We start from the raw sequence: 23,125 nt of genomic DNA, 5'->3' as shown, positions 1-23,125 counted from the left end.
CTAAGTCCATTTGGATTGGTCCTGGATTATAGCAGTTTAGTGCTTACTGTTACAGTTTCTTTTTATTTTTATCATAGTGGCTGGTTCACTGCTATGTACATTTGCACAAATGACTCAATGAGTATTTTCTGGTTCAATGTGCAGAGCACTGTAAGTTATTACATCACAGAAAGAGAAAAAGACCTTTTTTGCGGGGGGACCTTAAGGTATAAAAAAACACTCTGCTCTCAATAGCATCTATTTAAAAATGACTCATACTATACACAAAAATTAACTCAAAATGGATCATAGACCTAAATGAAGAGCTAAAATTGTAAAACTCTTGGGGAAAACATAGGATTAGATCTTTATAACCTTGGGTGAAGTAATAGTTTCTTAGATATAATACCAAACAAACACACACGCACAAATAGATAAATTGGACTTCTTTCAAATTTAAAACTTCCGTGCTGCACACGGTACCATCAAGAAAGTACAAAGACAATGCTCAGAATAGAAGAAAATATTTTATACAGAGAGTAAATTATATACAGAGAGTCCCCACCTTATGATGGTTCGACTTACAATTTTTTGAATTGTATTTGAATTTCAACCATGGTTGAAAGCAGTGCTCATTCAGTAGAAACTGTACTTTGAATTTTGGATGTGGATCTTTTCCCAGGTTAGTGATATATGGTACGATACTCTCTCATGATGCTGGGCACTGGCCCCGAGCCTCAGCCCTGACAGCCACAGGATCACAAGGCTCAACAACTGATACACTTACAACTGTTCTGCACCCACACAACCATTGTGTTTTTTGCTTTCAGTGCAGTGTTCAATAAATTACGTAAGCTATTCAACACTTTAGTATAAAATAGGCTTTGCGTTAGATGATTTGCCTAACCGTAGACTAATGTAAGTATTCTGAGCACGTTTAAGGTCAGCTAGGCAAAGCTATGATGTTCAGTAGGTTAGGCATATTAAATGCATTTTTTACTCAGGATATTTTCACCTTACAATGAGTTTATTGAAACATAACCCATCTGTATTTGTTAAGGGACTTATATTCAGAATATTTAAAGAAGTCTTATGACAACAACATAATATATATAAAAGACATATAATCCATTTTAATACTAGGGAGAAGATCTGAGGAAACTTTTCTCCAAAGAAGGTATAGAAATGACCAATTAGCACATGAAAATTGCTCAGCATCATTAGACATACAGGAAATGCAAATTAAAACCACAATGAGAACTTCATACTCACTAGGAGGGCTATAATCAAAATGAGAGACACATGTATTGATGAAGACATGGAGAAATTCAAAACTTCATACACTGCCAGTGGAATGTAAAATCACGCCACAGATTTGGAAAAACAGTTCAGCAGTTCCTCAAAAAGTTAAACTTATCATATAACCCAGCAGTTCCATTCCTGGGAATCCTAAGAGAAATGAAAACATATTCTATGCAAAATCCTGTACACAAATATTCATAGCAGCATAATTAATAATAGCGGAAAAGTGGAAACAACCCAAATGTCCATCAACTAATGAATGAATAATCAAAATATGGTGTTTCAGTACAATGAAATATTCAGCAATAAAAAGAAACAAAGTGCTGATACATATTATAACATGAATGAACTTTGGAAACATTATCCTTAAGTGAAAGAAGCCAGACACAAAAGACCACATTTTTTAAAAAACTTTTTATTTAAATTTTGCTTAGTTACATACAGGGTAATATTTGCTTCTGGAGTAGAAGTCAGTGATTCATCACATAAATACAACACCCAGTGCTCATCACAAGCGCCCTCCTTGATACCCATCACCCATCCAGCCCGTCCCCCACCCACTTCCCTCCATCAACCCTCAGTTTGTTCTCTATCATTAAGAGTCTCCTATGGTTTGTTTCCCTCTCTCCTTTCTTTCCCCTCCTTCCCATATGTTCATCTGAGTGAGATCATACGGTATTTGTCTTTTTCTGACTGACTTACTTCACTTAGCATAATACACTCTAGCCCCATTCACATCATTGCAAATGGCAAGATTTCATTCTTTTAAATGCCTGAGTAATAGTCCATTGTATATATATACTCCATCTTCTTTATCCATTCATCAGTTGAATGGACACTTGGGCTCTCTCCATAGTTTGGCTGTTGTTGATAATGGTGTAAATATCAGGGGGGATGTACCCCTTAGAATCTGTATTTTTGTATTCTTTGGGTAAATACCTAGTAGTACAATTGCTGGATTATAGGGTAGTTCTATTTTTAACCTTTTGAGGAACCTCCATACTGTTCTTCAGAGTGGCTGCACCAGTTTGCATTCCTACCAACAGTGTAAGAGCGTTCCCCTTTCTCCACATCCTCACCAATACCTGTTGTTTCTTGTGTTGTATTTTTAGCCATTTTTAGCCATTCTGACAGGTGTGAGGTAATATCTCATAGTGTTTTGATTTGCATTTCCCTGATGATGAGTGATGTTGAGCATCTTTTCATGTGTCTGTTAGCCATCTGGGTGTCTTTGGAAAAGTGTCTATTCATGTCTTCTGCTCGTTTCTTAACTGGATTATTAGTTTTTTAGGTGTCAAGTTTGATAAGTTCTTTATAGATTTTAGATACTAACCCTTTATCAGATACGTCGTTTGCAAATATCTTCTTCCATTCCAAAGGCTGCCTTTTAGTTTCATTGATTGTTTCCTTCAATGTACAGACGCTTTTTATCTTGATGAAACCCCAGTAGTTCACTTTTGCTTTTTGTTTCCCTTGCCTTCAGTGACGTGTCTAGCAAGAAGTTGTGATGACCAAGGTCAAGGAGGTTTCTGCCCATGTTCTCCTCTAGGATTTTGATGGTTTCCTGTCTCAGATTTAGGTCTTTCAGCCATTTTGAATTTATTTTTGTGTATGGTGTAAGAAAGTAGTCTAGTTTCTTTCTTCTGCATGTTGCTGGCCAGTTTTCCCAACACCATTTGTTGAAGAAACTTTCTTTTTTCCATTGGATATTCTTTCCTGCTTTGTTAAAGATTAGTTGACCATGTAATTGTGGATCCAATTCTGGGTTCTCTATTCTGTTCCATTGATCATCTGTTTTTGCGCCAGCATCATACTGTCTTGATGCCAACAGCTTTGTAATATAGCTTGAAATCTAGAATTATGATGCCTCCAGTTTTGTTTCTCTTTTTCAGGATTGCTTCAGGGTCTTTTGTGGTTCCATACAAATTTTAGGATTGTTTGTTCTACCTCTGTGAAAAATTCTGGTGGTATTTTGATAAGGATTGCATTAAATGTGTGTATTGCTTTACACATTTAATGCAATCCAAATATAGTATAGACATTTGTTCTTCCAATCCATGAGCATGGAATGCTTTTCCATTTCTTTGTGTCCTCTTCAATTTCTTTCCTAAGGGTTCTATAGTTTTCAGAGTACAGATTTTTTTTTTTAAGGGGTGGAGGAGGGGCAAAGGGACAAGGAGAGAGAGAATCTTAAGCAGGCTCTACACCCAGCGCAGAGCCCAACACAGGACTCGATGTCACAACCCTGAGATCATGACCTAAGCCAAAATCAAGAGTTGGATGCTTAACCGACTGAGCCACCCAGACACCCCACCATATAGATCTTTTACCTCTTTAGTTAGGTTTATTCCTAGGTATCTTATTGTTTTGGCACAATTGCAAATAAGATCGATTCCTTGATTTCTTTTTCTGCTGCTTCATTGTTGGTGTATAGAAATGCAGTAGATTTTTGCACATTGATTTTATATCCTGCAACTTTGCTGAATTCATGTATTAGTTATAACCATTTTTTGGTGGAGTCTTTTGGGCTTTCTACATAGAGTATCATGTTGAAAAGACCACATACTGTATGGTTTCATTTATATGAAATGCCCACAATAAGCAAATTTATATAGAAAGAAAGTAGATTGGTGATTGCTTAGGGTGGGGGAGGGAAATGGTGAGGGACTGCCAATGAGTATGGAGTTTCTTTTAGGAGAGAAGAAAATTTTCTAAAATCAGATTTTATTGATGGTTGCACAACCCTATAGAAATACCAAAAACTATTGAATTATAAGCTTTAAACATTATGTGAATTGTATCGTAATAAAAATATTTTTTAAAATACGGAGTGCAGGGCCTGTGTTCAAGGTGCTGCTCTAACCACTGGGAAGATGAAAAGATGCATTAGAAGCAATTTGTACTCTGGCTCCAGGACATTAAAGAAGGCATCTGGTGTGCCAGGGGGTTATAAAGAAAACAGTAGTTATAGCAGCAGAGGAGGTTTTATGGGAAGAACATGATGATGTCTGGAAGGTGAAGTTGGAGAAGTTGATGGGGATCGGACTGTAAAAGAACATAAAAGCCACATTAAAGAGTATAGATTATATCCTGCAGACAGGAGAGAGCCACTGAAAAGTTATTGCTAATTGAAAGGATATGAAGAGAACTGGGTTTTTTTTGTTTTTTTTGTTTTTTTGTTTTTTTAAAGATTTTATTTATTTATTTGAGACAGAGAGAATGAGAGACAGCATGAGAGGGAGGAGGGTCAGAGGGAGAAGCAGACTCCCTGCCGAGCAGGGAGCCCGATGCGGGACTCGATCCAGGGACTCCAGGATCATGACCTGAGCCGAAGGCAGTCGCTTAACCGACTGAGCCACCCAGGCGCCCGAGAACTGGGTTTTAATAAGAAAACCCTGGTGGCATTTTAGACACTGGATTAAAGGAGAGACTAGAGGTAGGGAGATAAATAGTAAGCAGATGGCAGAGTCCTGGTAAGACCTGTGGAGGAGCTGAACTAGGGTGATACTTGTGGAAAGAATGGGACAAGTTCAAGGGCATCAGGAAGGCTGCATTGACCAGACACACCGGCTGATCCAGTTGGGGGCTGGAACAGAAGGCTAACAAGATGCCCCTGAAATTCCTGAGAATGGCTGAGAGGAGATAATTGGACTATAGGTAAAGACAAATGTAGACTCAGGTTTTTTTTTTTGGTCGGGGGGGTGTATTATGTGGGCAGAGGGATAGTCATGTCTAGGTGGCTCCTTTTAGCCACAAGTCTGAGTCTGGTCATCGCAAACACCCACAGCTATTATGTTAGCCCACCCTGTATTTCTTCGCTGAGCCTGTTCTTGACTTTGTCTCATCTGCTTTTCCACCTCCTAACGCTTCTGTTTCAGTTCCACATTTCTCGTGGCTCAGACGTTTGACTTTAGTGTCTTCTGCCCAAACACCCAGTCTCAGCCTCACTTCACTGCACTGATCTTCCCTGGCATCTGGTTAGCACCCAGAGCTGTGCTGACTTTCTCCCCAGTTCCCAACTTGGTTCTTGCAGCACCATGACCTATGGTGAGGAGCAGGGTGGAGAAGAGGAAGCTGGAAGGGGACCATGTTGTCGTTGAACACTGCCCTATGTGGGAATGTCCTGTGGACAACGGAAGTATAAATGCAGGGCTCAATGTGAGGAGAGATGGAGACATGGATAAGTAAGCTGTTTCTGCTTCACTCTGCAGCAATATCTACAGAGATTAGAGAATAGGAATAAAGATAATAGAAAACAAAGATCAGGGAGGATAAATCCCAAAGATAATCCTGGATCAGAGCTAAAATGACTAAATCATTTTTCTGAAGTGGTAACTTTGTTGCCACCTTTGCTTCAAAAAATAGTTACAGCTGCATTTTTATGAAATCTGGATATTTTAATGGTCATACCTTTGCCAAGACAGCTGTCTAGATAACAGGAAGATGAGTGGAATGGAAGGTGTGAGGACTTCATGTGTGGTTTCTTGGCAGTTTTACTGAGACATCCATCTGGAAAGGTACATGAATACCTGATCAAAGAAACTAACCAAGCACAGTATCCCATTTTTCTTTCAGTGTCCGTAACAGAGTGAACCTAAGTTGTCTCTTAATATATTATGTCTTTTATATCAGGACATCACTGAACAGTTGCAATGTTCTAAAATAAGTTATCAATGATAAAGTTGGTGCAAAACAAAGACTATAGTATGCTAGCCAAAAACATTAAGACTGCATTTCATTTTATGTTTCCCATTCTGGTAAGATTATAAAGCACCAAATTCTTTAATATTCTTCAACATATTTCTACATTCTGTTATGTTCCATCATTGTCTGTTTTATTCTTATACTATTTTGCTTTAATTATTGTCATTGTGGAAGGCTTTCATTTTTTTTTTTCTTTTTGACTCTGGTTAAATTGATTATGTGTGTGTGTATTTTTTCCTATGGCTATTTTCTAGGTAGTTTGAAATTATCCTTTTGAAATTTTTTCCTCTAATCCCTAAGTTGTTAGGGAAATGCTTTTTTCTTAAGGATTTCTTTTATTTATTTAATATTTTATTAGTATTTTGTTTTATTATGTTTAATCAGAAAATACAGCCTGTATGATTTCTCCTCTGGGTTTATTGGGATTTTCTGATATATGACTAGTTTTCAATAAACATTATAAGCTAAGCCTAATTTTATAAAGCAAAGTCTGATTTTTACTCAAATCTGTTCTAGTATCTTTATTTTTTTCCATTAATCAGTCATATATAGAGAAGAAATGTATTACCATTGCTAAGGTCATAATTTTATAAGCTGAATCTTTAGTATTATTTCTATATACTATATATATGTATATATATAGAGAGAGATATAGTTTTCAAAATAATCTGAATACATAAAAGAATATATTTTTGGCTAGGAAGTTTAATAATAAATCAGTTCTGAACCTAGACAAATAATGCTAAATTCTTAATTGCAGTTGTTGCTCCAGAGAAATAATGAAAATAATTAACTTCTGACAAGAAAAACACTCCCTGGAAAGTTACTAAGCATAGTAACAAAAAATAAAATCTCTTTTATAAAAATAATCATAAAATTCACCAATCAGAAACAACACATGAAGGATACATTTTCATTTGAATTTTCTTTTCACTAAGAGCATGGGCAAGAAAGACAGGGAACTGTTGCAATACACTTTCCACCTCAAATTGATCCTGACAATGTTTTGGAGAGCAAAGTCACAATCAGATAGGGTGGAAAAGAGTACCTTTTTCCCTTTTTTTGTGAGCAGCTCTCACGATGGAATTTAATGAAAAGGTAACTTAAGGAATGGAAGAAAATATTTGCAAACCGTGTGTCAGATAAGAAGTTAACATCCAAAATATATAAATAACTTGTACAGCTCCATAACAACAACAAAACAACCCAATTTAAAAATAAACAGAGGACTTAAATAGATATTTTTCCCAAAAAAAGGATACAAATGGCCAGCAGGTACATGAAAAAGTGCTTAACATCACTAATCATGAGGGGTGCAAATCAGAACCACAATGAGGTATCACCTCACACCTGTCAGAATGGCTGTTATCAAGAAGACAAAGGATAACGTGTTAGCGAGGATGTGGAAATGAGGGAACCCTTATACATGTCGGAAATGTCAATTGGTTCAGCCACTATGGAAAACAGCATGGAGGTTCCTCAAAGTATTAAAAATAGAACTACCTTATGGTCCAGCAATCTCTCTTCTGAGAATATATCCAAAGGGAATGAAAACAGGATCTCAAAGAGATACCTGCACGCTCAGGCTCATTGTGACATTATTCACCATAGCCAAGATAGAAAACAACATAAGTGTCCATCAGTGGATGCGTGGATAAAGAAGATGTGGTATATATTGGAATATTATTGGAATGGGATATTATTCAGTCTTCAAAGAGAAGGAAATCCTATTTATAACAACATAGATAGACCTTGAGAGTGCTGTGCTAAGTGAGATAAGTCAGGCAGGGAAAGACAAATACTGTATGATCTCACATAAGTGAGAGTGTAGGCTCTAAAAGAACCAAGCTCATCAAAACAGAGTAGAATGGCTTTTTTGCAACGGGTTTGCCACCAGAACACAGGTGTCATGAAAACCACCACTCAACCTAAACCAAAATGGGAAAGGAAAAGACTCACATCAACATCATCATCACTGGACACGTAGATTCGGGGAAGTCTACCACTACTGGTCATCTGATCTACAAATGTGGTGGGATCGACAAAAGAACTATCGAAAAATTTGAGAAGGAGGCTGCTGAGATGGGAAAGGGCTCCTTCAAGTATGCCTGGGTCTTGGATAAACTGAAAGCTGAACGTGAACGTGGTATCACCACTGATATCTTCCTGTGGAAATTCGAGACCAGCAAGTATTATGTGACCATCATTGATGCCCCAGGACACAGAGACTTTATCAAAAACATGATTACAGGCACATCTCAGGCTGACGGTGCTGTCCTGATTGTTGCTGCTGGTGTCGGTGAATTTGAAGCCGGTATCTCCAAGAATGGGCAGACCCGTGAGCATGCCCTTCTGGCTTATACCCTGGGTGTAAAACAACTAATTGTTGGTGTTAACAAGATGAATTCCACTGAGCCACCCTACAGCCAGAAGAGATACGAGGAAATCGTTAAGGAAGTCAGCACCTACATTAAGAAAATTGGCTACAACCCCAACACAGTAGCATTTGTGCCAATTTCTGGTTGGAACAGTGACAACATGCTGGAGCCAAGTGCTAACATGCCTTGGTTCAAGGGATGGAAAGTCACCCGTAAAGATGGGAATGCCAGTGGAACCACACTGCTTGAAGCTCTGGATTGCATTCTGCCACCAACTCGTCCAACTGACAAGCCCTTGCATCTGCCTCTCCAGGACGTCTACAAAACTGGTGGTATTGGTACTGTCCCTATGGGCCGAGTCGAGACTGGTGTTCTTAAACCTGGCATGGTGGTCACCTTTGCTCCAGTCAATGTTACAACTGAAGTAAAGTCTGTTGAAATGCACCATGAAGCTTTGAGTGAGGCTCTTCCTGGGGACAATGTGGGCTTCAATGTGAAGAACATATCTGTCAAAGATGTTCGTCGTGGCAGTGTGGCTGGTGACAGCAAAAATGACCCACCCATGGAAGGAGCTGGCTTCACAGCTCAGGTGATTATCCTGAACCATCCAGGCCAAATCAGTGCTGGATATGCACTTGTGCTGGATTGTCACACAGCTCGCATTGCTTGCAAGTTTGCTGAGCTGAAGGAGAAGATAGATCATCATTCTGGAAAAAAGCTGGAAGATGGTCCCAAGTTCTTGAAATCTGGTGATGCTGCCATTGTTGATATGGTTCCTGGCAAGCCTATGTGTGTTGAGAGCTTCTCTGACTATCCTCCTCTAGGCCGTTTTGCTGTTCGTGACATGAGACAGACGGTTGCTGTGGGTGTCATCAAAGCGGTGGACAAGAAAGTAGCTGGAGCTGGCAAGGTCACCAGGTCTGCCCAGAAAGCTCAGAAGGCTAAATGAATATTATCCCCAATACCTGCCACCCCAGTCTTAATCAGTGGTGGAAGAACGGTCTCAGAACTGTTTGTGTCAATTGGCCATTTAAGTTTAACAGTAAAAGACTGGTTAATGATAACAATGCATCATAAAACCCTCAGAAGGAAAGGAGAATGTTTTGTGGACCATTTGTTTTTTGTGTGTGTGTGTGGCAGTTTTAAGTTATTAGTTTTTAAAATCAGTACTTTTTTTTTTTAAGATTTTATTTATTTATTTGAGACAGAGAGAATGAGAGAGAGAGAGAGAGCACATGGGGGGGGAGGGTCAGAGGGAGAAGCAGGCTCCCTGCCGAGCAGGGAGCCTGATGCAGGACTCGATCCAGGGACTCCAGGATCATGACCTGAGCCGAAGGCAGTCGCTTAACCAACTGAGCCACCCAGGCACCCTAAAATCATTACTTTTTAATGGAAACAACTTGACCAAAAATCTGTCACAGAATTTTGAGACCCATTAAAACAAAAGTTTAATGAGAAAAAAAAAAAAAGAGTAGAATGGTGGTTTCCAGGAGCTGGAGGATGGGAGAATTGGGGAGATGTTGAAGGGTACAAACTTGCAACTAGTAGATAAGTAAGTCCTGGAGATCTAATCCACAGCATAGTGATTATAGTCAACAATACTGTATTATAAACTTCAAAGTTGCTAAAAGACTAGATCTTAATTGTTTTACCACAGAAAAGAAATGATAATTATGTGACATGATAGAAATGTTAGCTAACTGTTGAATCACAGATCTGTACCTCTGAAACAAATAATGCAATATATGTTAAGAAAAAAAAAAGAAGAAGATAGCAGGAGGGGAAGAATAAACGGGGGGAAATCAGAGGGGGAGACGAACCATGAGAGACGATGGACTCTGAAAAACAAACTGAGGGTTCTAGAGGGGAGGGGCGTGGGAGGATGGGTTAGCCTGGTGATGGGTATTAAAGAGGGCATGTTCTGCATGGAGCACTGGGTGTTATGCACAAACAATGAATCATGGAACACTACATCAAAAACTAATGGTGTAATGTATGGTGATTAACATAACAATTAAAAAATTTTAAAAAAAAGAAATGTTAGCTAACATGCTGGTGCTCATACTGCAGTATATAAATGTATCAAATCAACACATTGTACACCTTAAACATACATAATATTGTATGTTCAATTATATCTCAACTTAAAAATGTATATAATATGTATTAAGGTCTGCTTATACCAGCATACCCTTTAAATCATTTCTATGGACTGAACTCAAATGTGACTCTTAATTCTATTTTAAATTATGAAATTGACACATGATGGAAAATTTGGAAAGTAGAGAAAGAGACCAGCACCCTAACAGAAGCACTATTTCACATGCTGATTTAATATCTTCTAGTATTTTTTATTTGCCCCTGGTTTTCTTACATTATTATAAATTAGAATATAAATTATTTTGTATCCTGCTTATTTTACTTAAATATATGGCTAAAAATAATATCCATTATTTTTAATAGTAACAAAAAAAAATTGACTGCAATACAATAACAATTCTTCCTTTATTTGTTGGATGTTTAAATTGCTTTTAATTTCCAATAATGCTGCAGTTTCACCTTCAGGCAGAGTTCTTTCATAGTATGTAAAATTTTCTTGAATCAAATTTCTAAAGGTTGAATAAGTAAAATAAAGAGAATGAATATTTCTATGATATTAGGTATTTAATAAATATTTGTCAACAAATGAATGAATATAAAACACCTCACTACTTGTAATGATCAGAAAACAATCTGGGGCGCCTGGGTGGCTCAGTGGGTTAAGCATCTGACTCTTGATCTCAACTCTTACCATGATCTCAGGGTTGTGAGATCGAGCCTTGCATGAGGCTCCGCACTGGGCATGGAGCCTGGTTAAGATTCTCTCTCCCTCTATCCCTCCTGCCCTCTTCACCCTCTCTAAAAAAAAAAGCAGGAAAGAAAAGAAGAAGAAAACAGAATCCATTTTAGATTAAATGGAAAGGAGTTTACTATAAGCCGTATGGCTGCATACAAAACTGGGAGGGTCAGGGAGTCAGGTATGATGTTGAAAGTCAGGAATAACAGGCAGGAAAAATGCCCAGCCATATGTTCAGAACTGTTCTGGTGAAACATCGCTGCTGCCAGTACCCACTACTCAATCTAAAATGATAGGGGCACTAAATTCTATACCTGAAACCAATATTACACTGTATGTTAATGAATTGGAATTTAAATAAAAACTTGAAAAGATAATAAAATAAAATAAATAAAATAAAATAAAATGGACAGGACAGCTGTCCCTGGAAGATTGTTTGTCCACATGTGGCTTTCAGTTATGTTGCTCATTTCCACCTAGCAGATCTCATGTCTTTGTGTCTCCTTGACTGGATCACAGGTAGAACCCTAACTTCAGAGGAGTCTGGGAAACATCATTTCTAGATTTCCAGTTTCAGTGTTATGGGAACACATCATATAAGGCAGTAGGAAAGAGGGTTTCAGAAAGCCAGATAGTAGTATCTGCCATAAAATTATAAAGAAGGAAAGGGAGGGCGGTAGAGAGGAAGAGGAGAAAGAAAAACTTTTTTTTGCCAGCTTTTGTTTGTTTTTGTTTTGTTTTGTTTTAATCCATCTGGAAGTTTGATTGAAATTGCAAAAATTTTCTTTTCATTTAGGAAGAATGATATCTTAACCATATTGAATGTTCCTTTCTAGTAACATGTTCTGTCCATTTGTTCACGTTGTCCTTTATGCCATTTAGATTTCTCTATCTAGAATTAGCAAAATGTTTATTATTTATTTCTGTATTCTTCATAGCTTTTGTTGCTGTTACAAATTTGATTTTTTTGCCGTTATCATTTTCTAACGTTTATTGCTGGATATATGGGAATGTTGTTGTTTTGTATATATTTACATCACATCTGCTATCTAATTAATTTTACTTTTTGCTTGTATTCCTATATAGACAATAATGTCATCTATGTATTATACTAATTTCATCTTTTCCCTATTGCCTATTTAACAAATCTGTTGCATGGCTTTTGTAAATAAAGTTTGAGATCAAAGATGGTGGTGTAGTAGGAGGACCCTAGCCTCCTCTCGTCCCATGAACACAACTAGATAAATATCAAATCATCCTAAATACCCCAGAAATTGGCCTGAAGACTGACAGAACAAACTCCACAACTAAAGGTAAAGAAGATGCCACATTGAAGAAGAAGACAGAGACTTAGACAAAATGTGAAGATGGAGGAATTTATCCCAAATGAAAGAACAAGATAAAGACCACAACCAGAGGTCTTGGTGAAACAAATATAAGTAACATGCCTGATGGAGAATTTAGAGCAACAACCATAAGGATATTCACTGGGCTTGAGAAAAGAATAGAAGACATCAATGAAACACTTACCACAGAGATAAAAGAGTTAAAAAAAAGAATCAAAGATGAAGAATACAATAAATGAGATTGGCAACAGCCTTGATTAAATGAACAGCAGGCTGGAAGAAGCAGAGGAATGAATTAATGACCTAGAAGATAAAATAATGGACAATAATTAAGATGAAGAAAAGAAAGAAAAATATGCAACACAAGAATAGACTTAGGGAACACAGTGACTCCATCAAATGTAATAACATTTGTATTATAGGAATCCCAGAAGAAAAAGAAGAAGGGGGGAAGAGGGAAAGAGGGCAGAAAATTTATCACAAGAAATAATAGCAGAAAACTTCCCTAATATGGGAAAGGAAATAGACATCCAGATCCAGGAAGCACATAGAATGCCCATCCAAATCAACAAAAGCAGGCCAACACCAAGACACTTTTTAATTAAATTTTCAAAATATAGTGATAAAGCAAAAATCTTAAAGGCAACAAGACAAAAGAAGTCCTTAACTTACAAGGGAAAACCCATAAGGCTAGCTGGAGATTTCTCAACAGAAACTTAGCAAGCCAGAAGAAAGTGGCATGATATATTCAAAGTACTGAATGGGAAAAATCTGCAGCCACAAATACTCTATCCAGCAAGGCTATCATTCAGAATAGGAGAGATAAAGAGTTTCCCAGACAGACAAAAACTAAAGGAGTTTGTGACTACTAAGCCTGCCCAACAAGAAATATTAAAGAGGACTCCTTGAGTGCAAAGGAGAGACCAATAGTGACAAAGACAAGAAAAGATTAGAGAAAATCTCCAGAAACAATGACAAAATAAATAATAAAATGACAATAAATACATATCTATCAATAATTACTTTGAATGTAAATGAACTAAATGCTCCAAGCAAAAGACATAGGGTAAAAAAATGGTAATGGTCAGAATGGGTAAAAAAAAAAAGACCCATCTATATGCTGCCTACAAGAGATTCATTTTAGACCTAAAGATACCTGCAGATTGAAGGTGAAGGGTTGGAGATAACATTTATCTTGCAAATGGATGTCAAAAGAAAGTCAGAAGGGGCACCTGGGTGGCTCAGCCATTAGGCATCTGCCTTCAGCTCGGGTCATGATCCCAGGGTCCTGGGATCGAGCCCCGCATCAGGCTCCCTGCTCCGCGGGAAGCCTGCTTCTCCCTCTCCCACTCCCCCTGCTTGTGTTCATGTTCTTGCTGTCTCTGTCTTTGTCAAATAAATAAATAAAATCTTTAAAAAAAAAAAAAGGAAAGAAAGTCAGAGTAGCAATACTTATATCAGACAAACTAGACTTTGTTGTTCTTTTATTGTTTTAATCCTGCTTTGGTATCAGGGTAGTACTGGCCTCATGGAATGATTTTGAATGTGTTCCCTCCATTCCATTATTTGTAAGATTTTGATAACAATTGTCATTAATTATTTTTTTAAATGTTTGGTAGAATTCACCAATGAAACCATGTGGTCTTGGGCTTTTGTGTGCTGGGAGATTTTTGATTCCTAATTCAACTTTCATTCTTGTTATTGGTCTAAGAAGATTTCCTGTATTTGTAGGATTCAATTCATGATTCAATCATGATAACTTGTATATTTTTAGGATTTATCTGGTCTTTTTTTCTAAGTTATCTGATTTATTAGTATATAATTATTTATAGTAATCTGTTACCACACTATGTATTTCTTTTTTTTTTTTTAAGATTTTATTTATTTATTTGAGAGAGAGAGAATGAGAGACAGAGAGCACGAGAGGGAAGAGGGCAGAGGGAGAAGCAGACCCCCCGCCGAGCAGGGAGCCCGATGCGGAACTCGATCCCGGGACTCCAGGATCATGACCTGAGCCGAAGGCAGTCGCTTAACCAATTGAGCCACCCAGGCGCCCACCACACTATGTATTTCTGTGGTTATCTGTTGTATTGTTTTCTCTTCCATTTCTCATTTTGGTTTTCAAGTCTTCTCTTTTTTTTCTTAGTTAAGGTAGTTAAACCATTACCAATTTTTTTTTTTTTAAACTGGTCATTACTTTCAATGTTATGTTACTGTTTATTCTGGTCTCTATTTTATTTATTGGTGATTTTTCTTTGTTATTTCCTTCCTCTAAGTTTCAGCTTAGTTTCTTCTTTTTTTAGTTCCTGTGGTGTAATGTTAAGTTGTTTATTTGAAATTTTTTTCTTAACACAGGCATTTATAGCATAAATTTCACTCTAACATCTGCTTTTGCTCCATCCCATAGGTTTTGAAATATTGTGTTTTCTTTTTCTTTTGTTTTGAGACATATTTTGATTTACTATTTGGTTTTGTATTTGGCCCATTGCTTGTGCAGTAACGTGTTACCTAATATTTACATATTAAATATTTAATATTTTTAAGTAAATAAAAAATTTTTATTGCCACTAGCTATGGCTTGTTGTCTACAGCACCTTTCTCCCTTCAACAGCAGACTGGAGTAGTTGTAATAGAGACCATGTGACCTGCAAAACCTCAAATATTTATCATCTGGCCCTTTATAGAAAAGGTTTGCCAGGTCCTACCATAAAATATCTATAAATTTGAAATATTTATTTTGGCCTTGTATTGTCTCAGACCACCAGAACAGACAAATAGTAGCAATAATGATGAGAATTTGTGACTTGTATCTGACTTTAATAGAAACAGTTTCTGTGTTTTACAGTTAGAATAATGGTTGCCAGGGGCACCTGGGTGGCTCAAGTCAGTTAAGCATCTAACTCTTGATCTCAGCTCGGGTCTTGATCTCAGGGTTGTGAGTTCAAGCCCATGTTAGGCTCCATGCTGGGCATGGAGCCCCCTTTAAAAAGGAAAAAGAAAGATTAATGGTTGCCATTGGTTTCTGGTAGATACCCTTATAAATTAAGGAAAGTACCAACTATTTCAACCTTGCTAAGAGGTTTTAATCAGGAACACATATTAGATTTTACCAACTACCTGTTCACCATGCATTAAGATGATCATATGTTCTATCATTTAATATTTAAGTTAGTGAATTACTCTAATATATTTCCAACTGGTGAGCTGTTCTTGCATTCCTGGTTATTATGCATTATTCTTTTAATATGTTTCTGGAATCGATTTTCTAAACTTTTATTTGGGATTTTTGCATCTATGTTTGTAAGTAATATTGTTTTTTTATTTTTTGGTTGCTTTTTTAATAGCAACCTATTGTAGTTGCTATATTATCTTAAAATTCTCTGAAGGCATCAGTTGAAATTTTTAAAAAATTTCTCTTCCATTTCTCTAATGAGCTCTGTCTCCTCAGGGGTCAGTGTTCTGGTTTTTAGTGTTGAGGCTCCCATGCTCTTGCTTTTCCTCAAATATTTCATGACCCTGGGTTGTTGATTCATAATTTTAATGAAAGGACTAGAATAATATAGGAAAATGGTATGGATTTACTTGGCAGCTGTTACAACCCTCTTTTTCTGGCTAGAAAGCTGACTATGGGGTTTTTTCTATAAATGAATGTGGGGATTAATAGACAGGCAGCTTTTCCCTTTTGTTTGGATAACAATGAGACATATAAGTTTCAGCCCTCCTTGAATGCTGTTTACTGAGGCCAGCAAAGCTTTGTGCTGGAGGTGGAGCACATGAGAGTTCTTAGTGCATTTCATTGAATGTGAACATTTCTCTTCCCACTCCCTTCTGATTGATTGATTGATTGATTGAATTGTCACCTGGTTGGATTGGAATCTGCCTGTGTGTCATGCAACTCCAACTTTCAAGGCACTGCTCTACTTGTTTTGGGTAGCTTAATACCCAGGTTAGGAACCAATGAGACACTTTTCCCATGTTATTTAAGGCAAAGATTCTTGCTGATTTTAGACTGGGGTAATTGTGACAGTTCATATTTCCAGCTGTGACACAGAAATTAAATGGCCTATAGCACTCAGTCCTTTAAATAATTACCTCTCCAGTTGGGAGGGGTGCCTCTGGATTCCCTCCTTGCTGACCCTGAGCTTGGGTGTTTTCCTTGGCTCTATCTTTAGCAGCCCTCCTCTAGACTCATATTGAACTGCTGCTTCCTTAGCTCTCATTGTTCAGTCTATATAGTCCCTTCTTCTTAACATCTTCCAGAAATTCCTCAAAATTTTTAGTATGGTGGTGCCATTCTGACTTGCTTTACAGACTGTTACATAGTCATTTCCTTAGAATTTTAGTAGAGAGTGTATATTCACTCCCACTATTTGGAACCAGAAGTTGTCATTTTATTTTATTTTATCATAAACCTGAGCTTAAAGGATGGATAGGATAACTATATTTATCCCTTGTGCCTCTTTGCACTTGAACCCTTCCCTTCAACTCCTGGCCCCAACAACCTGCTTTCAGTCACTATAGCTATTTCTTTTCTAGAGTTTCATATAAATGGAATTACACAGTATGCAGTATTTATGTTTGGCTTCTCTCATTTAGCCTAATATTTTTTAGATTCATCCATGTTGTTCTGTATATTACTATTTTTCCTTTTTTTATTGATAGTAGGATTCCATGAAATGAAATTACTGCAATTTGTTTATTCACTCACCAGCTTTTGGTTTTATGAATAATGCTGTTATGAACATTTAAACACATTTCTGAGTGAGCATATATTTTCACTTTGCTTGGGTTAATACCTTAAAGTGGAATTGCTAAGCTGAGTGGTGAACGTATGTTTAATTTTATATGGTACTGTATGGTACTGCCATATTGTTTTTCAAAGCGGCTATACCATTTTGCATTTCTGCTAGCAATATATGAGATTTCCAGTTGCTCTACAACCTCATCAACACTTGGCATTGTTGGTCCTTTTTTTGAGCTATAACTGACATATAGCTTTATATTAGTTTCAGGTATACAACATAATGATTCCATATTTGTTTATATTGTGACATGATCACCATAGTTCTAGTTAACATCTGTCATCATGCATAGTTATAAAATTTTTTCTTGTGGTGAGAACTTTTAAGATCTACTCTCTTAGTAACTTTCAAATATACAATACAGTATTATTAACTATAGTTACCATGCTGGACATTACACACCCGTGTAACTAGATTATAACTTATAACTAGATTTCTACCTTTTGACCCCTTCACCCACTTCTCCCACCCCCCACCCCTGCCTCTGGCAACCACCAATCTGTTCTCTGTATCTATGAACTTGGATTTTTGTGGTTTTTTTTTTTAATTCTACATATAAGTGAGATCATTCTGTATTTGTCTTTCTCTGTCTGTGCATTTTAAATTTATCTACCTACATACAAGCACCACTGTGTGCCAGTTACTGTGCTGGGGCCTGACTATGCTAATTTAACTCTCAAAGCAATTTGATGAATTAGGTTTTCTAACTCCCATTTTACAGATGAAAAATCTGGAGTTCAACAGGTTAAGTTGCTCAAAGTCATGCAGTAGTTAGGACTGAATTCAGGTTTGACTCATCCAGTAACACACTCACACCTAATAAATTTTCTGATGATAGAACAAGGGCCCCAATATATACCATTTGAACGATGATGAAAGATAATTCCAAGTTCCATATTCACTGTTTTTATTTTCTTGATACATGAATTAAATAGAGAACTGGCTTAGTGGTCTAACCAAAACTGACAGAGAACTCTGGAGCATTCTGTGTTTTCAAGTACATTATTTTCATTCTTTATTTGTGCTTTCTCACAACTGTAAGAGAAAAATTTAAGATCCTGTAGCTATAGACTGGGTGTGATCCCATGTAGACTGTGTGGAGAAAAATATAATTAAATTAAAAGGTTCTCATTTGCCATATATAAAAATAATACCCATAGGAAATTGTGTGTAAATAACCTTCACAAAGAAATTGGAGAAATGCTCATAGAGCCATTAAATATTTTCATGTATCCATAGAACTGATAGGTGTCCTGCTTCATTTCATAAATCTGCTCAGATCTTAACTAGTTTGCTGTTTGTGATGCTCTGTAGTTAGGTTAATTCTATCTAGTTGGCTTATTCAAGGACACAAATTCTTGTATTTTTCATGACAAACATCTCGTAATTATGGCAAAATAAATTAAATCAAATTATTAATGCTGACATTGCTATGGATTGTATATTGTAATTATATAATTATTAATTGTAATTAATAATAAGTTAATGATCTTTGTACCTCCTGATGAGTAGGTATGATTAAATTCTCCATAGAAAAAGCATTAACTTTTAAAAGTTTTTTTTTAATGGCATAATTGTATCATTATCAATATTTAATTTGCCATTTCCTAGTTACCATCTTTGGGTGGGTGCAGACTAACATTTTGGCATTTCTATGCATTGAATTTTGTCAGAAACTAGTCATTTGCCACATGTGTGTCCCTGTATGATACCTATCTTTTCAGAGCTTCCATTCCTTCACATGCAAGTGAGGCTAACATATTTTGCAGAGAGAAAAAAAAATATATATATATATATACACACACACATACAGAGCAGTAGAAAGGATAAGAGGTGTAGCATATAAAACATAGTATAGGGGCACCTAGGTGATGCAGTCCATTAAGCGTCAGACCCTTGGTTTCAGCTCAGGTTGGGATCTCAAGGTCATGATCTCAGGGTCGTGAGATAGAGCCCTGCGTTGGGTTCTGCCCTCAGCACGGAGTCTCCCTGAGATTCTCTCTCCCTTTTTCTCTGCCCCCCCCCCACTGTGCACACGCTCTCTCTCTTTCTCTCTAAAATAAATACATAAATCTTAAAAAAAAAAAAAACAGTATAGTGCTTGACACATGGAAGTGCTCTGAAATCCTGCACATTATGATTACTTGTCGTACTTATGTACTGTTGCATAATTCAGACAGGTCACAGCAGGGCTAGCTTGTCTCAGCTCTACGAGGTCTGTGACCTCAACTGGGAACACTTGAACATCTGGGGGTGACCCAAACAGCTGAACACTGGGGTCCCTTGGAGGGTTTTTCACTCACCTGACTGGCCTGGGATTGGTGATGAGAGTCCTCCTGTGGCCCCTCCAGGTGGCTCAAGCTTCTCACAGTGTGGCAGCTGGGCTCCTAGATGGAATGTCTAGAGGGAGTTCTGAGAGTCCCAGGGGGATGGCTTTTAATGGCCTACCCTCCAAAGACACGAAGTGTCACTTATACTGCATTTATCAAAGCGATCATGAGCCTGCTCAAATTCAGGGGAAGGAGACATAGATTCCACATCTCAATGGAAGAAGCCTCAAAGAACCGGAGGCGTGTTTAAAACCACCAACCATCATCATCATTATCGTCATTATACTGTGAATATGCTTCTTGTATATGAGTAAAGAAAGGAAGCGCTTCACAATCTATAGGAACTGAGTGAATATTTGCTTCAAGAGCTTATCCAGATACCCAGGACAGGAACATTCACTGACCTTGATTTCCCCCAATACCTAACATTAAACACTAGATTCTTTTTCATTTTGTACCTTCAAACAATAAAAAGATGTGATAATTTCTAATGCGTTTTTTACATTGAGATATTACAGGGTGTGTGAAATGCCTTCTTTCCTTGTGTTTGGTGTGAAACACAAGCCATTTGTGTCTTGGCTAAAAGTTTTGGTTCTCATAATCCCTTTACATTATTTGTTTTTGGAGTTTGCAATCTACTTATGGATCAGTGGCTCTCAAACTTTAGTGTACAATAAAATCACAAGGACAGCTTGTTAAAAAGATTATTTGCCCCCACCCCCAGAGTTACTGATTCAGCAATTTTGGGGTGGGGCCCAAGAATTTGCATTTCTAAGTGTCTGGGTATGCGGCTGCTACTGATCTGAAGACCCACACTTTGAGAACCACTGTCGAGGAGGAAATGCTGAACCAAATCCACAGATCAGCTTTGGCCTCACTAGATTATTCAAATCTATCAACCTGCCATGTGCTTTCAAGCGTCTGGTAATGTTTTTAATAAGATATATGTACTATCTAAATGATGACAATAGGGCATTTAACATGTATCAGGCATTTGGTAAGCCCTTTGCACACATTAATCCTCATAAAACCCAGTGAAATATTCCCATATTATAGATTTAGACACTGTAGGTATTTAAGGTTTCCCAACATCACACCACAGTAAGTGCAGAGCAGAACACAAGTCTTTCAGAATCCAGCGTATGTGCTCATGCTCTTAGCTGTTACATGTCCTTCCCTCTCAGACTGCCAGAACAACTCACCCCAAAAGAACTAATGTTCTCTCCTCTCTGATCCTGTATTATTCTATCCATGTCTTTTTATATTATTGTTATGTGCTGTTAAATTATTTGCATGTCTGTCATCCTGTTTAGATTGTGAACTTCATTCACTGGACATATACTCAGGGTATGGATCCTAGTACTTACCACGGGGTCTGACAGAGTTTGCATTCCATAAATGCTTCTTGAGCTAATGAATGAATTCATAAGTGAGAAATCCTGGTATAAAACCGCTACCTATCATTGTATAAGTAAGTGAGCTCATGTGAAGATAAACAATAGCTTTGCGAATACATTTGTGTGTCCTCCGTTTCTCTAGGGCATACTAACCTAAGGGAACAATTGGGAAATGTGGTTATTACAGTAACTAAGGAATAGCGCCTGCTCCAGCCACCCTAGATGGTGTCTCTGTACCCCCACTTTGTGGGCTTTTCCAGGCTCATTCCCGGAGTCCTGAGCAGGGCTCGTGTGAGCCCTTGGACGTGGCTGTAATGAGACAGGGAATGCAGTCATTCCTGCTGCACCGTCTGTGATGCTGTCTTTGCAGGCTATGTGTTCTTCCTGGGGCCGCTTTGCTTTCCCCCTTCCTGAAGCAGCAGTGCTGCCTTCCACTTTCGACCTCTGTGCAGTTGGTGTGGCCTCAGCTGTTACTCTGGGCAGTTCCCGCGTACTCTGCAAAACAGAGACCTGTGTTCTCGGTTTCCATTAAGGTCTCAAAAGATGCAGTCCTTTTGTTTTTTCAACTCTCTCCCTTTTTCAACTTCTGACCTCCCCGCCCCCTCCAGTTGCAACCAAGACCATCCAAGGCCACGTGTGGTATCTCTGGTGGGAAGGGATGGAGTGAGAGTGAGGACCCTGGTCTGGAGACAGTTGACTAACAATACTCCATGCTGTCATCACCATCCTCCTCCTCTCCAAAGCCACAATCAGAGTGTCTGACCTCAGCCTGTGTCCTTGCACATCGACCTTCCAGGCTTCCGGGAGGCTGAAAGATGGCTGTGGTTCCGACTGCTTAATAGTATGAGGACCTCCACTTCCTGAGCCCTTCCATCCAAGCCAGGCCTATTCTATGCGCTTTACATGCATTAATTTATAGAATTCTCACTTTGACCCCCTGTGAAAAAGGCTTTTTTTCACGCCTTTTTCACAGATAAGAAAACTAACACTCTGAGAAATTAGTAACTTGCCCAAGGTTACACAGCAGTAAGTGCTGAGTCTTGAACCCAGGCATCCTGGTTCTAGACTCCAGTCTTGTTCCTGGGGGAGGGTCTTGCCTGGCCCCTGCAGTTCAGTGGTTCCCCAGCCTGAGGCCCGCCTAGATGGGCTTACTTATTATGGAGGGGGAGATAAATGCACACAAAACAGAAGCCCCCACACACCGCACCCTAGCTACCTATGGAAGGTCGTTTAGGACAAAAATACTGGATGTTTTTTGTTTTATTTAAGGGATGAACCATCTCAAATGTGGGAGAGTAAAGATTCAGTTCCTTTCTTTAAAATAGAGTGAAAAGTATTGTCATTAGCATCTTTGAAGAAGAGAGAAATTTTAGTAAGAGACTCAGGAAAAGAATTAAAACTGGGTTGTCACTGAAAAAATCTCAAATGTACCTCAGATTTTTCCGATGTAAATTTTTTCCATGGCATGTATCACCCTAATAGGTTTTGCACACACCAGCAGTCACAGAGATGGCTGTAAATAGTTCCAAACAGAGAGAAATAAACGGCACAGTGGGACACACACTGCTTGAGCTCATTAATGCAGAGTTTACCACATTTGACCCTTATCGTTACCAAGAGCCCCAATCTTTGGGGGTTTCTAGTGACAGGTGCAGAATATTGACCACGATGCCACAACAGAAAACTCCTCACCCCACAGAAAGTCAAGAATTGGTTGATATTTCCAGTGTTATCCTTAAGCCGTGCTGCATATAATTTTTCTGCAAATGCAAACATCTGGCTGCTAGCATCATATCTTAAAAAGAAGAGCAAACCATAAATTTCCAACAATAGAGACTTGATTAGATGATGGTGCAGCACATCCATGTGAAAGATGCTCAGAGCCACGAAAGTGACTTTGGAAGAATTCTGAACGACAGAGAAGAAAGCACGTATAATTGCTGTGGCCCCAGAAAAGTTGTCTGTGTTGTTATCTCAGTTTCCCACTCATTTCTGAAAGCCCTCTGTTGGCTCCCACCCTCAGCGCTCCCAAGATAACCAGGGACTTTCAT

The 23,125-nt window shown here is 38.1% G+C and overlaps 2 protein-coding genes across 2 annotated transcripts in view; both read left to right on the top strand.

Annotated features, from left to right (window-relative positions):
• The window catches only part of LOC110577731 (amyloid beta precursor protein binding family B member 1 interacting protein), a 109,319-nt gene that overhangs the window by 10,678 nt on the left and 75,516 nt on the right, over window positions 1-23,125 (top strand). The gene's annotated exons all lie outside the window — the stretch shown is intronic.
• On the top strand, window positions 7,918-9,480 carry LOC110577732 (elongation factor 1-alpha 1-like). The gene has a single exon (XM_044915526.1). The coding sequence runs from the start codon at window positions 7,924-7,926 to the stop codon at window positions 9,310-9,312; it is 1,389 nt and encodes a 462-aa protein (XP_044771461.1). The 5' UTR covers window positions 7,918-7,923; the 3' UTR covers window positions 9,313-9,480.

This window comes from Neomonachus schauinslandi, chromosome 5 (assembly GCF_002201575.2).
Source record: "Neomonachus schauinslandi chromosome 5, ASM220157v2, whole genome shotgun sequence".
NCBI lineage: Eukaryota > Metazoa > Chordata > Mammalia > Carnivora > Phocidae > Neomonachus > Neomonachus schauinslandi.
This window is presented reverse-complemented; position numbering and strand designations above follow the sequence as displayed.

Coding starts and splice junctions, on each gene's coding strand:
- LOC110577732 (XM_044915526.1), top strand. CDS start 7,924: ATGGGAAAGGAAAAGACTCACATCAACATCATCATCACTGGACACGTA.